Source organism: Camarhynchus parvulus, chromosome 20 (genome assembly GCF_901933205.1).
Source record: "Camarhynchus parvulus chromosome 20, STF_HiC, whole genome shotgun sequence".
In the NCBI taxonomy this organism is placed as follows: Eukaryota; Metazoa; Chordata; class Aves; order Passeriformes; family Thraupidae; genus Camarhynchus; species Camarhynchus parvulus.
In genome coordinates this window covers 1,959,975-1,974,780 of record NC_044590.1, presented here as the reverse complement: position 1 = coordinate 1,974,780, position 14,806 = coordinate 1,959,975, and the positions used below count along the sequence as shown (strand labels likewise).

At 45.9% G+C, this 14,806-nt stretch overlaps 1 protein-coding gene across 1 annotated transcript in view; it reads left to right on the top strand.

Moving 5' to 3' along the window:
• Positions 1–365: 365 nt before the first annotated feature.
• The window catches only part of BCAS1 (breast carcinoma amplified sequence 1), a 31,835-nt gene continuing 17,394 nt past the window's right edge, over positions 366–14,806 (top strand). The window contains exons 1-5 of the mRNA XM_030963402.1: positions 366–446; positions 537–618; positions 6,238–6,752; positions 11,670–11,816; positions 12,309–12,353. Of these exons, the coding sequence (XP_030819262.1) occupies positions 378–446; positions 537–618; positions 6,238–6,752; positions 11,670–11,816; positions 12,309–12,353 (858 nt within the window). The 5' untranslated portion in view covers positions 366–377. The remainder of the gene's footprint in view (positions 447–536; positions 619–6,237; positions 6,753–11,669; positions 11,817–12,308; positions 12,354–14,806) is intronic.

Sequence of the window (14,806 nt, the reverse complement as noted above, 5' to 3'; positions counted from 1 at the left end):
AAAATCTGCCAGAGCTCAGAGTCTGTGGCCCCTGCTCTGCATCAGCTCCAGACAACTCACCTGGAGTGAGGAAATCTGCATCAACAGGAAGCTGCAGGGGCTAAGAATCAGAAAACTTGTTTGAAATCTTTTTCCAAACAAAGAAAGTTTGTTGGCTCGGGCCATTTTTGGGGAGCAGCTGTGAGCCCTGAGCACGATGGGCTTGGGGCAGATTGGCTGGGGCAGGCTGAGGATGGGGCAGGTGCCCTGGGTGGGGTTTTGGGGATTTTAACACCTGTCCCCATTGCCTGTCTCCTAACTAGAATTGGCAGTGAATTCATATTAATGGCACAGAAAGGGTTATGTGGGGTTTGTCTCTCCTCCACCTGGCAGGAGCTATGGGGAATAACCTGAGCGTGCCCGAGGAAGCTGAGGATGCCAACAGCTGCACAGTGAAGAGTTACCAGGTGAGCAACCCCATCCCACCTCCCCTGGCTGCTGCCCGTGCAGTTTTCACCCCTTTGATGTCCTAAAAACTCTGTTCTTTGTTATTTCAGCCTCTCTCCGAGTCTCCCGATGGTATTGCAAATGGATCCGTGCTGTTTGTTCAGAGCCCTCCCCCGGCAGCGAATGGTGAAGGTATGGACTGGGAAAGGGGTTGGAAGTGCCCTGGGGGAGGCTGGGACTGGAGGAACAATAAATATTCATGAGAGGCTTTGAGTTAGGGGATGGACCCGTGTTCCAGCTCTGACTTGGAAATGTGGCTCTGCAGAAGCTGCAAAGTTTAAATACAGGAAAAAAAAAATATTAAGGACTTCTTTCCAAAATTAAGAAATTATTTCCAATTCTTTCTGGGGATTTGGTTCTGCCCTGGCCCCAAAAAGTGGATTTACAGGGGAGGGTTCCTGAGCTTGAATTCTAGAAAATTTAGAACAAAGCTCAGTAATTCATTCTTTCCCTGCACACTAATTAAATACTCTGTGCCTTTTATGGATAAACTGGGGGTGTAGAGCAGTTGTTCAGTGAGTAAATCCCATTGCAGCCCAGCTGGGTGGGTCAGAGGGGATGGCTGTGCAGGTGAGTGTGCCCAGGTGTGCAGCTGGACCCCGAGCCCCACTTCCACCTCAAAATCCCGCTGGGAACTACACGGCCTGAGCACTACACACTCATTTCCAAGTGGTTTTGAGAAGTTATCTCCACGTATCAAGGCAGGGGCTCTCATCCACAGGCACGTGGCTCTTCGTGCTTTTCCCACCTCATTAATTCCTCCTTCCACCCCTTGCTGGCTTTGGAGCCTTTCTGAGCAGCAGCTCCGCCCCATCCACAGCTCTGAGATCAGCCACGCTCGTGGGCGCTGCTGTTTCTTTTCTTTCCAGAATAAATAAAACCCAACAATTCCTCTTCAATCTTATCAGCAAAGAAAATACTTTATGCTTCTGTGCTGAGAAAAATCCTTTATCATTTGTTGTTAACCCTCTCAATCTGTAACAGGCACTTGAAAAATCTAAATTTCGGTGAAAATAATCAAAGGCTGGTGGGGGGATAGATGGATCTGATAACAGCCCAGAATCTGCTCCATGGCCCAAATTTCCCAGTGCCATCCCACCATAAGTCGCTTGAAGCAGTTGCCTACCAGCAAAGCCTCTCTGTGTTTTTTTATTGGTTAAAACCAGCAGAGTTCTGAGGAGGAAATAAAAGCCAGATGATTTTCACTGCCTGAAGACCTAGAAAATACACGTACATTTTATTCCTCATACGTAAAATGAAGCATATGGGACTGCTTTGCTTAAATGAATTACCTAATTAATGTAACTGCTAAATCAGTTTAAGTAGCAAGTTGAAAAATTAGACGTTCCTGTGTTGATATTTCTTGTATTTTAACTTTTTTCTTGTTTGAAAAGCAGTTTAAAATCATTGAGATACCATTGAAATCTCCATGTTTGTGCAATGTAATCCAGGTTTTGGAGAAATACAAGTGATAGAAGTTATTACTAAGAAAACATAGTTGGTGGTATTTCTAAAATGAAATACTGCAATAAATAGAATTTTTGGGGCATAGAGTGAGGATTTTGGGGGCAAAATAAGGGAACTTTGTTGTACTTTTAGTCATAAAAGCACTTGGTGAGCAACAGGTGAAGGGGGAAGGCTGGAACTGGAGGGTTCTGTCTCTGATTTGCACTACACGGAGCAGAAATGCAGCAGGAGGACAAAACAGCAACAATTCCTGTGGGCTTGGCTGGTAATTCCATGCAGATTGGAACAACGACCTGCTCCTAAAAATGAATTACAAAGGAGTTAAAAAGATTACAAAGGAGAAAGGTTGAGTGGAGACGCAGCTCCTTTGTCCCAGAGGATAAATCCCATTCAGCAGATCCTGCGAGCAGCCAGAACCCAGCAGAAATCCTGAAATGTGAAGTATTCCAGGGATGCTTTTAGAGAATGAGCATTGCTATTCTTGCTGCTGGCTCCTCTGCCCCTATTTCCATTAATTTCTGGAAATCTGCAGGCAAATAACAATGCAAGTTAAATTAGTGAAACAAGATGATTCTTGGAGCAAAAAAAAAAATTATTTGTATGGAATAGTGGAGTAAGATGGCAAAAGGATATTAGTGTGTTCTTTCTTTTTTTAAGGAAGGAGGAGCGTTTTATTTGTTTTATTTTGGATTTGTATTTGCTGCAGAAATTCATTCAGGGCAGTTGTACCCTGTGCTGCCCTGCCCTGCTGGAATTCCTGGTGCCAAATGTTGCCTCATAGCCCTTGATGGTTTCTTCATGGCCATTAAAATATTTTCTCCATGATTATCTGAACACCAGGGGAGGAAAAAAGTGCTGTGTGGCTCTAATTCCATGGCTAAGCAAAATATTTGTTTGTGGCTGGCTTGTAGTCAAAAGAGAGCAATGAGATGAACTTTAGGGTCCCTTCCAACCCAAACCATTCCATGATTCTGTGATATTGCATTAACCATTGAGCTTCTCTATTTCTTTACTAATTCAAGGAAAACTGTTGGTCTAATTTGCCAAATTCCAGGGAAAAGGATGTGTTTTTACAGAAGAGAGACTTTGTGTAGCCACAAAATTTCCTTTTTAACACACCCTGATGAAGAGAAGGGGAAAGGGAGACAAATCTTCTGGAGTGTGCCTGCCTTTTGTTAAAGAGTTGAAAGGCAAATGCTGGAGCAGGAGCAGTCTGAAATGCAGTCTGTAAATTGTGTATTGATTTTCATCTCAGAGCAGCTTTTAATCTCAGTGACTGCGAGCAGCTTTGATCTGCTCAAAGACCTGGCCTAGAATTTGGGTGGTTCTGCTTATCTTTGCAATTCTGCTGCTGGATTGAGGAATAAATCTGGAAAAAGATGGCATTTGTGTGCCTCTAAAAACAAAAATAACACATATTTTTCACCCAAATACTGGAATTTCAAGTCTTTTCTCCCTCAGCTTGCTGTGCCTGTTCAGTGCAGCCCAGCCCTGGGATCTGCCCTGCCTCTGGCTGAGCAGAATTTCCTTGGAGCAGCTGGAGCTCTCCTGACACAACACACACACAGCAGAGCCCATGGCAGTGACATTTTCCAGGGCTTCCATTCCTTCCATGATAATTTGAGATAAAAGGAGCCCCATAGGTTCCTGAGCTGCTACTTGTTTAGCTGGTTTTCTTAGTGCTGAGCTTCTATCCCTATTTTTGAGCCCAAGCCAGTTTTCCTGTGGTTCATTTGTTATCTGTTACATAAAGCAGAAGTTCAGCATCTCTTACAATTATTTTCCTATGGGTATTGTTTCTCCTTTCTTCAGCTGGGGAAGGGTTTTTGATTTTTGCTTCCTTCCCAAGTTTCCAACTATAATTAGAAGTTCTTTTTCAAACTTTACTACAGGAGGCTCAGGAAACTACAGCTGATCCTCAGTGGCCCCAGCTGAGTATCTCAGTAGGTGCTGGAGTAGCTGTAATTTGCACTTTTGCTGTGTTGTCAGGACATTGAAATTGAAACTGGTGCTCATGAAATATCACAGGAGGATATTGCTGCCCAAGGACTTCTGCCATGGAGCTGCTTCCTTACAGGAACAGCAGAAGAAGAATGCAGGGAAAAAAATAAATTCATGTATGCCCAGAAACTGGAAATCTCTGCCTGCCAGGAGCCCCCTGGGACAGTGGGAGGTGTCCCTGCCATGGGTGAGATGGTCCCCAAGGTCCCTCCCAAAGCATTCCATGATCCTGGGGTTCATGGAAAACCCCATTTCTGCTCACCAGGAGCAGCCTGGGCTGTGGGGCAGGGTCCCATGGGGACACCCAACCATGGGATTAAGGCTGTGGGAAAAGGAACCTCCAGGCTGGGCCCTGGGCTCTGCTCTGCTCCTGGGAGCTCCAGGGATGTGCTCAGGGTCCCTGAGTGCTGCCAGGCAGGACAGGGTCTGATGGGCACAGAGACATCAGCCCAGGACCTGCTGATGGTTTGTGGGATTGTCCAGAGTCCCTGGCACGGTGGGAAGCTTGGGGGAATTTTGCTGTGAAAAGCCAAAGGGTAGCTTTGAAAACTAGGATCTAAAATTGTTCTGTTTTCCTAATCTCAAAGAATTTCACACTGAAGATCTGTGCTGTGTGGAAGATGTGTTTCAGTCAGGTTTTTTTGGTATCTGGGGTTTTCTTTCTCTTAAAGGAAAATGTGAAAGGCATAATATTGACTAGACTATTGCAATTATAATTTGAAATAATTTCAATTTTACATTGAAACTGACAATTTTCCTGTTCTAATTCAGCAAGTCGGTTCGAGCCTGTCAGTTTTCCACAGTTATAATTAAATACATCTAAATTCATCCTTGAAATGTGGTGATGACTGACAGGGAAATCAGATCCATATTCCAGCCCAAGCAGGGAAGAGAAGCTGCAGCTCAGGGGGAGCTGTAAGATTTACCTCTCAACAAGACCCTTTTTTATTGGGGTTTCACACACATCATCTGTGCTTCTGCCTCCCAGGCACAAAACAGATCCAAGCAAGATTATTTTTCTTTTGTCTCTTGTTTCTTTTGTCTTGTGTAAAGCAGGAGCTGCCTTTTCCTGCCTGTGAATCCCATACCAGGGATTTTCACCTCAACTGTGTTATCAAAGCTCCATTGTTTTATAAAATTATAAAATATACTCTTAAATCAAAAGGGGTTTTGCATCTAAGGTGTGATGGCCACATGGAATGGTTTGTGTGAGTTTTGCGGGAGGAAATGTGATTCTGAGCCACAGTTTGTGAGAGGAGAAATGTAAAATGTAAAGAGAAATGTAAGGCTAAGAAACCTGGCTGGGATGTGATTTATCAGTATTCAAATCAGGCTCAAAATAACCCACAGGCAAAGGAGAGGTGCAGGTAGGAGCTGCACTGAGGAGAGCAGGCAGCAGGGCGAGGAAAAATGAATGAAATCAGTTGTGACTGCACAGAACTCCCCGCTGGGAGTTTGGCCAGCCAGGAAATGGATCAGTGCTGGTGCTTCCCATTCCTTTTGTTTCTTTAGCTTTGACAGAGGAGCAGGGGATACATTGATATAGAACTGTCTTGGCTTTTACTGGTTTTGGGGTTTTTTGGCATATCACTGATTTTAATTTGCTGTCCTCTGGGCTGAGTAGTGCCAGACAGGGCTGGGATCTGACTTGGACCCTGCAAGGGGGTTGTGCAGGGGGTAAATTCACACTGATTTCAGTGAGGAGTGACAAAAATCAGATCTGGGGATGAGCAGAGGGTAAAATGTGCACTGATTTCAGTGAGGGGTGGCAGGGGAGCAGAAATCAGCTCTGGGGATAAACAGAGGGTAAAATTTGCACTGATTTCAGTAAGGAGTGACAAAAATCAGATCTGGGGATGAGCAGAGGGTAAAATTCACACTGATGTCAGTGAGGGGTGGCAGGGGAGCAAAAATCAGCTCTGGGGATGAGCAGAGGGTAAAATGTGCATTCAGTGCACTCAGTGTGTGATTTCAGTGAGTGGCAGAGGAGCAAAAATCAGTTCTGGGGATGAGCAGAGGGTAAAATGTGCACTGATTTCAGTGAGGAGTGGCAGAGGAGCAAAAATCAGCTCTGGGGGTGAACAGAGGGTAAAATTCACACTGATTTCAGCGAGGGGTGGCAGAAATCAGCCCTGGGGATGAGCAGCAGCGTGGGATCCCAAGTGTGCCTCAGACCCAGCTCACCCCAGCTCAGGTGCCCGTGCCCACGGTGCCCATGGCTGTGGTGCCCGCGGTGCCCATGCCCGTGGGTAATTGCCTCTCTCCTCTCTCCCTGTGTCACAGCAGACCCCAGGGCGGCTGCAGGCCGGGATAACGCGGCCGTTTCCTCAGCAGAGCCAGCAGAGCCGGGCCCCGGTGCCCAGGCGGGCGGGCAGAGCGGCGGGAGCGCTGCCAGCAGGGCCCTGCCAGCTGCCAGGCCCCGCTCCCTGCTGCCCTTCCCCTGGGCCGTGCCAGCGCCTGCCCCGGAGCCAGCGGCAGCTCCAGCCCCCGCACAGGCCACCCTCGGTGCCAACAAAGGCCCGGGCGAGGGCACGGAGGGGCCTGGGGCAGCCCCCCAGCAGGGAAGCCATAAAAACCCAGGGCAGGCCCCGCTGCAGGACGTGGAGCTCACGGGGACACCTGAGGGACGCGATGTGGCCGCCCCGAAGGGCAGACAAGTGACGCTCCTGGACAGGATCTTCAGGCTGGAGAAAGGCACGGCGAGGACAGCAGGCGACCCCGAGCAGGGAAGGCAGGGCCTGGACGTCCCCAACGGGAGCATCGCGGCCGGCACGCCCCACGGGGAACCGCTGCGCAAGGCAAGTGCTTCGTGAAATAACCTTTAATTTTATTGTCACTGATTAAACCTCTTGGGAATGTTGGCAGGGTGGGATAACTCCATGTGGGGTGGGAACGAGTCAGTGTTGCCCTGAAAATCACCACAGGTAACACCCCAGGACAGGACAGAGGCATGGAAGATGAACCTGCGGCCAAGGAGTGAAGCTCTGTCTCATGACTAAATCCTGACCTCCACTTTAATTCAATTTATAATTCCCCAAAAGGTTTGGGCAACACGGCTCCAACTGCCAGAAGGAGCAGCTGCCAGCTGCAAATGAAAGCAAAAATACCTGAAACTAAACCAGTTTCTTGGAGTTCGACACTGGATGGGTTTCTAAAAGTTCTTTGGTGCGTTTTGTACCATTTTTAAAATAGCCCTACTTCTCTGGCTAGGATACCCTATTCAGCAAAATAAGGAATATTATGGAGCAATGATTTTTGTACTCCAGCTTATTGTGATGTTTTAGTCAAGGAAAAGTTGTTCATTAGAAATGATTTTACACGATGAGAATGTGATATAAGAAACTGTGGATCTTAACGGAAAGAGCACTCTGGTTAAAGGAGCTGGAAGTTAATATGAGTTTAGATTTTGCACTTCCTGCCAGATCTGATGTCAGCAAAGGTATAATTTTCAGGTAATTAACTACAGCAAAAGCCCACCCTCTGAAAGGGAATAATGGTGTAACTCTGAGTTCTGCTGGAGAGGTGGAATACAGGAATTGGTGATCAAATTTAAACCCTGTCTAACGTCAGGAACAGGAGGGAAAAACCAATGTGTAAATACCACTTAATTAATTGCTTTTATTGGCCAATTCAGGCTTACAAATAAGATGGTGTTCACTGATGCACTACCCACGACCATCTTATTTGTAAGCCTGAACTTAACTCACAGGATACTCACTCCTTACACTGCCAGCATTGCAAGTTGCCACAAAATTATTTTATTTTTAATCTTTGTCTTCTCTGCCTTAGACTTTCTCAGATTTGGAGAGCACATTTCTTGTATAAATTTACACATTGTAATATTTTCCTGAGGGTTCATTTTTAAGAAGGAACAGTCGCATTTTTCACCCCTGCCCCTCAGGAGTGCTCCCATCACTGGTGTTTCAGACAGCTCAGCGTGCACATTTAAAGAACCCATAAAGGCATTCAGCACCTGAGCAGGACAGGGTGGATAATTTGCAATGAATCCTCTGTTCAGGGCACACTGGCACTTCTGTGTTCAGCCTCTTAGAATGGAGCTTTTCAACACCCCAAATTCCTGCAGGTATTTTTGACTGTCACACACAACAAATCCTCGCCGTGGCTTGCAGGAATTGTCTCTTTTCCCGCCAAATGCCAAATTGTCATTTCCTACTTTGCTGTCACTGCAGTGACACTGCTGTCATTTACAGAGTGGGGAAGGTCACAGCTGGTGCTGCTGAAGGAATGCTGTGAAAGTCCAAGGAAAGAACACTTTGGGGCAGTTTTAGCTAAAATTCAGAGTTAAACATTGCTGGGAGCAAACAGGTTGAAAGCTCAGGTGAGGCAGTGCATGATCAGGGACTGAAGGGAATCTAAACCATTCTCCCAGTTCAAGCAGGGAAGCGCTGCTCATCCAGATCAAGCTTTATCACATCAATAACACCTGGATTTCTCATTAATTCCTACTGATGGGCAGTTCTGCCCCAGTCCCCTTGTGCCCATCCCCATCCTGGAGGTGCCTGGTGGGAATAACCTGGAAATCCCAGGCACAGCTGAGCCCTGGGTGGTGCTGGGGCTGGCTGGGAGTGTCTGCAGGATCCCAGCAGCTTTCTGGAACACTCCTGAGGACAGGTCTGGTTATCAAAAACGCCTCTACACCTCCCAGGTGTGTGCTTAAAGCTGCAACATGGACATCTTTGAGGAATCACCAAATTGGGGCTCACTGGGTAAATAAATGACAGATCTGGATCACAGAGAGAGGAATGTTAAAGTTATTATTGAATTTTTGGGCTATAATTTTGTCTTTGGTTCTTTCAGACATGAAAAGGAATAAAAGGTGGGGGCAGAGAGGAGTTAAGCACCTTTTTGGGGGAAAATATATCAGCTAAACACTGCAATGTGTTGCCAAATTTAACTCGATCTCTAAAACAATGCTGTGGCTCTGCCTTGCAGTACAGTTGCCTTCTGTTCCCTCTGAAGTTCCAATTCTCCTGCTGGATGGGAGAATGACCAAGCCTAATTTAATTACTGTTACTGCAGAAACTACAAACTGTTACCAAATAATCATACTAAAAATCAAGATATCGCTGCCAACAGCTCCTCTTTTTTCTCTCTCTCTCTCTTTTTTTTTTCTTTGTGGATTATGACTTGTAGTATCTGTAAATGCTAAAAGCAAAGTTTCCCTGCACTGAGTGCCAAGACAAAACAAACAGCGTTGCTGGTGAGTAAGAGAGAGGCTCCACAGTTGTAGCTTAAGAGCTGCACAAACATTCTGTGTTTGCTGAGCCACTCTTTATTTTTGTGGTCTACAAAACTACATTCAGAGCGCAGCATAATTAAAACAAGGGCAGAATTCATGAATTCATGAAGCATTTACTATGTAAGCCAAAGAAAAGATAAATTATATGCCTGAAATGTTTCACTGAGCCATGATTCATGCAAACAAAAGTGCTGGCAGGAATACATTCTTTTGATATGTTTGGGGTTTTTTTTCCTGATGACTGAACTGAAACTACAGTATATTTAAGGTGTTTATTACCCCCAAATTTAGCTTCTCAAAGACACGAATTGAACATTTACATAGCATCTGTTAACTCCTAATACTGATCTTCTGTTATTCCTGGGGTTTCTTTCATTATTTACCCGTAGGGCTTTGAGCAGGGAGCTGCCACAGAGGTTTTTGTGGTGATTTTGTGGCTCTGCAAACGTGATCCTGCAGGGCTGTGTGTTCTCTGTGCCTGATTTCTGTGCCGATGGCCCCAGCCTGGGCTCTTCCTGCAGGAACGTTCCCATGGGAGCACAGGATGGAGCACAGCCCCTCTCCAAGGCCAGGCTGGACTGATCCTCTGTGGCCAAGGGCAGCCTCGGCTTGGGCAGGGACATTTTTGTGGGAAAAATTAGAATAAAAGTGTTCTAAAGGACCTTTCCCCGTGCTGGGTGATTACAATAACACAGTAATTGTATAATATGGATTTCTTTATGTCACCAGTGGAAGGAACAGACTTTAAATGCTTTAAAACTTCAGAGGGGTCAGGACAGCTGGGTGTGGGGTGGGCAGTGCCAGCAGAACACAGGGAGTTGAAATGGGCACATCAAATGGGGCACATCTGAGCTGTGAGTGGAGTTCAGGGACTTTGGGATGGCCCCAATCCTCAGGATCTGCAGTGGCTTTCTCTTCAGTGTGGCTTTGTCAGGGAGATGTCCTGGATCAGCCAGAGGTGCTGGAAACAGCTGTGTGCATCTCTCTCCTGAAATGCATCCCAAGGGATGCATTGGGCTTGTCTGTAATTCCAAAAAGTTATTAAATCTGTTTCTTTTTCTTGATAGCATCCAGCTCTAAAGAGTGTGATGGCACCAAGCACTTGTGCTGTGAAGCTGGTTTTGTTTAGCAGCACATCAGCCTCCTCCTCCTCCTCCTCCTCCTCCTCCTCCTCCTCCTCCTGCCTCAGTGGTCCCTTGAACCCCTGGAGCAGAGCCAGCATTTTCCATGGCTCCAGAGCTCTGTGTGTGCCACCCCGGGCTGGCGTGGCCACGCGTGTCCTGCATGGGACAGATTGTTCTGGGGCCACGCTGGGGCTGGCAGCTGCACAGAGTGCTGTGTGAGACCCTTCAGTGCCTGCTGGGCATTCCAGCCCTGCTCTGCTGCTCCTGGGCCAGCTTGCAAAACTGGGTGGGTGGGGAATGACACTGAAGTCCCTTCTGGCATTTCAATGTATGCTTTAACTCCCTGTGTTCTGCTGGCACTGCCCACCCCACGCCCAGCTGTCCTGATCCCTCTGAAATCTTAAACCATTTGAAGTCTATTCCTTCCATTGTTGACTCAAAGAAATCCATATTATACAATTATTGTGGTATTTTAATCACCCAGCACAGGGAAAGGTTCTTTAGAACGCTTTAATTCTAATTTTTCCCACTAAAATAGCACTGAGTATAATGGGCTGGTTAGGGCAAAATACCTTTGATGTCACTTAGGCATTCTTTGATGTCACTCTCTCCTGCCCAACACTTCTGTTGAGTTTTCCTGTGCAGGCTCAAGACAAAGGTGGCCAAAATGGAAGGTAAATTCAGTGTGAGAGGTGCCAAACTCTCCAAAACGGGTTCAAGAAAGTGTTTTTTTTAGAAGCAGCCCTTTGTCCAGGTGTGTAAACAGAAAACAATTCCTTATATTACCTACTTTTGTGAGTGATTGAGCCCTGGAAAATATTTTGGGGCTCTGGGAAGTGTAATTCCATGAAGAGAAGAGGCAGCTTCATCTGGCTAAGAGGAATTATTTTGATTTGTTGCCTTTTTCCTTCTTTTAATGTGTGTCACGTTGGTGTTTGATAGATAAAAATGATTCCTGGCATGGCACAATAGAGAATCAGAAGCCATCTTTGTAAGGTGCGCTCAGACACGGAGCTGGCAGGGGCCAAAATCTCAGCATTTGCTCCCATTTTTCACAAATTCAGCCTTGAAAAGCCAAAAGTGGAGTTTGGGGCTTGCCCTGTGCTTGTTGTGGCTGAGAACAGCGCTCCCCCAAGCAGCAGCAGTGCTGAATGTCTGAGCAGAGAGGGGAAGGAGAGGGATAAATGCTGGATTGTTCTGCCCGTGGGCTGGGCAGGAATGGTTGGAATTGCTGTTGTGACTCCCAGCAAGTCACAAAAGCCACTTTTGCATTCCACTGGGAATCAGGCAAGCTGGCACTGAGCAATCTGTGCCCCCTTTTATTTTTTTAGGAGATAGATGAGTGCAGCCAAAAGCAGCTTGGGCAGGACTCTGCAGGTGAACAAGACCTGGCTGCACCTGGCAGGGCACAGGCAGAGCAGCACAGTCCCCAGGCAGCTGCAGGACAGGGCTCAGTCATGAGCTTCCTCAAAACACTGGTAAGTTCTGCCTTTCCTTTCCATCTCTTTGGGCTTCAATCGCTTCCAAAAATCCTCTGTGGGATTGGAAAATTTGTAGAAATCATGTAAAAATGTATAAATAAATGTAAAATGTTCTCTGTCCTGAGGGGATGAGGAGGGGGACAGTGAAATGATCAAGTGAGTGCCACCTGCTCTGCAAACTTCCACTTCTACAGATTGTACAGATCTTGGACTGACTCAAAGACTTTCTGCTTGATATTCCTTTTGTGCCACCTCTAAAAGTTCATTTTTATTAATTGATTAGAAGCTTGAATAGTAAATATTCAATCCAGGCATTTTTCATCATAGCCATTATGTGTTCTCAAGGAATATTTGCATTATCAATTTTCCCACTTGAGGCAAGCAATATTTGTATTTTCCCTTTGTGCAAATAAAACCTGCTGATTTTAAACTTATCTTTTTGACCCTTTGAAAGGCTGGGTTGAGTGTTTTTTCTCAAATTCTTTTAAGGTGTCCCCAAGCAAAGCTGAAGCCAAAAGTGATTCTGAAGACAAGGTAGGCAGTTCCTTGTTCACTAGTCATTTGGTGTTTCTCACACAGGGGTTTCCTCTTCATTTTGCTGGGGTTTTTTTTCCAACTGATGTCCTCATTTGAAGTAATTTAAAATATTTTTCCCCTGGATAAATTGAAAAGGAAGAGACTAAACAGTTTAATTCTTAATATCATCTGTTACAATCAAAATCTGTTGTGTTTTCTGCAAGCTTGGTGATGATTGGCGATGCTTTTGATTTTTCTCTGACTTGTCTTTGATCTAAAATTTCCATGAAAATTTTGAGTCCACAAAAAAAAATCTGTTTGCTCATAGAACAGTTTTCCTTGTGCTGTGAAAATCTTTATTAAGAAACAAGGAATAAAACCCTAAAAATTGCAGTGTTTTTTCCATGCAGCTATTAGCCAAAATCACAACATTTTTGGGTTTTCTCCTATTTTTTTATTCTTTTGTCCTATTCAGTCTTTGCAGCAAGCTTGGTGAGTACATGGGAGATTTAATTGTAAATAACCCTGAAAATTATTCTCAATAGTTCAGAATAACTCTGAAAATCATCAAATAGGGTGAAGCTTTTCCAAGCAATGCAGAAAATGCAGTTATTAAAGTGCCCTGGCTCAGGGAGACTTGCAGCTCTTCCCAGAGGTGGTGAACAATCCGGTTTGGATGGAAACAATCCGGTTTGGATGGAAACAATCCGGTTTGGATGGAAACACCCCCATTTCCTTCCCTGACTGTGTCACCTGTGCCAGGTGACTGCTGGTGCTGCTGTCATTTGGACAGGAATCTTCTGGGTGGGTTTGGTTTGCTGGCACACCTGGCAGCGCAAACAAACCTGGGTGACTTGCAGGATGTGCAAACTCCTTACAGGAGATTAAGTGGGAGTTCTCTTTTATTGGGAATTCCTTTATCTGATATGGCATTTGTACTTAAATAAAGGGGAAATATGTTGAGGAGGTTACTTTATCAGCTCCCAGGTAGAAAAGCTGCAGATTTTTTGGCTGATAGGAAATAATGTTGGGTTGGTTTTTTTTCCCCCAAAAAACAACTGAAGTGCGTTAAAGTTAAAGCTTTGTTAAGTGAAGTTTTCCCAAGTGCCATGGGGCTGTTGGGTGGCTGCTGTGCCTTCAAATGACAGAATCATGGAATATCCTGGACCTGGAAGGGATCCAAAGGTTCATCCAGCCCTGGCCCTGCACAGATCCCCAACAATCCCACCCAGAGCCTTGTCCAAGTGCTCCTGGAGCTCTGGAAGCTTTGGAGCAGGGAACGATCTCTGGGGAGCCTGGGCAGTGCCTCAGCACCCTCTGGGGGGGGAAGAACTTTCTGTTTCTGTAGGGTCAGGCTCTTATCAGTGCTGGCTGCAGCTCTAATCAGCTGCTGGGCCATGAGTGCTGCCAGCAGCCAGGCACACCCTCGGTGCTGGCTGTCCCTCTGATGCCTTGTGCAGGCTGAGCTAGAGCAGAGACTGGACAGAGCTACAGAATAAAGCAGGGATTTATTCAAAGGATCTCCTCCATGGACCCACCTTGGGCAGCACAAGAGCCCAGCCAGGGCTGCACCCAAGATGAACCAAAATGGCCCCAAAATGCACGAGCAGGCACGGGGTCTGTCCCTGGGATCAGTTCTGCTCCATTTGCACCTTGCAGTTCATTGTGCCATCCCAGCTTTAGCCCATCCAGTCCCACCCTGCTTGTTTTTCTCTCTGCAGCCCACGGGGTTTGTGCTCCTGGGCTGAGATTTGGATCATTTGTCCTTGGTGCCCAGCTGGAGCAGGAATTGTTTTGTCTCCCTGCTCTGTGCACAGAGCTCACCATCCCCTAATGTGAGCCCAGACCCACACACTAAAGCAGCACAGAATGTGAAAAATAGAAAAACTAAACCTGGGGCATCACCTTGGTGGCCATCCCTCAGTTCCTGTCCCTCGGTGGCTGTTCCCTTCCTCTGTGCCCACACCGGTTCAGAGCCCGGTCACACCAGCTCGGGCAGTTCCTACAAACCAAGAGGTTGTTTGGACAAGGTCTGCCCCAATCACTGACCTCACCCTCCTGTGACAGGCCCTGAGCTGATCCTGTGACACTCTCTGTTCAGGAATTATAAGAATTTTGCAGGAAAAAGGGTCATTTTTGCTGTGAGAATTAGTAAGGAATAATCCTTCATCCTCCTCCAGGCCAGGTAACCAAAGGCATCTTCCTGCTTTAAAGCCTGAGACCTCGAACAATTAATTAATTAATTTCAAGGACATTAATGCAAGCTTGAAATATTTTAGGCAGTGTATATAATGAATATTCACACTGCCCTTTTCCTAAATAATGCATTATATAAAACATTTTAAAGTCCCTATTGTGCTGCAATAAAAAGACTGAATGTTCCTCCAAAGATTTATATATTTGCCTGTTTTAAAATTGTAAATCCTAAATTGCTTGTTCATGACCTGGAAAAGCAGATATTTCTGGGATTT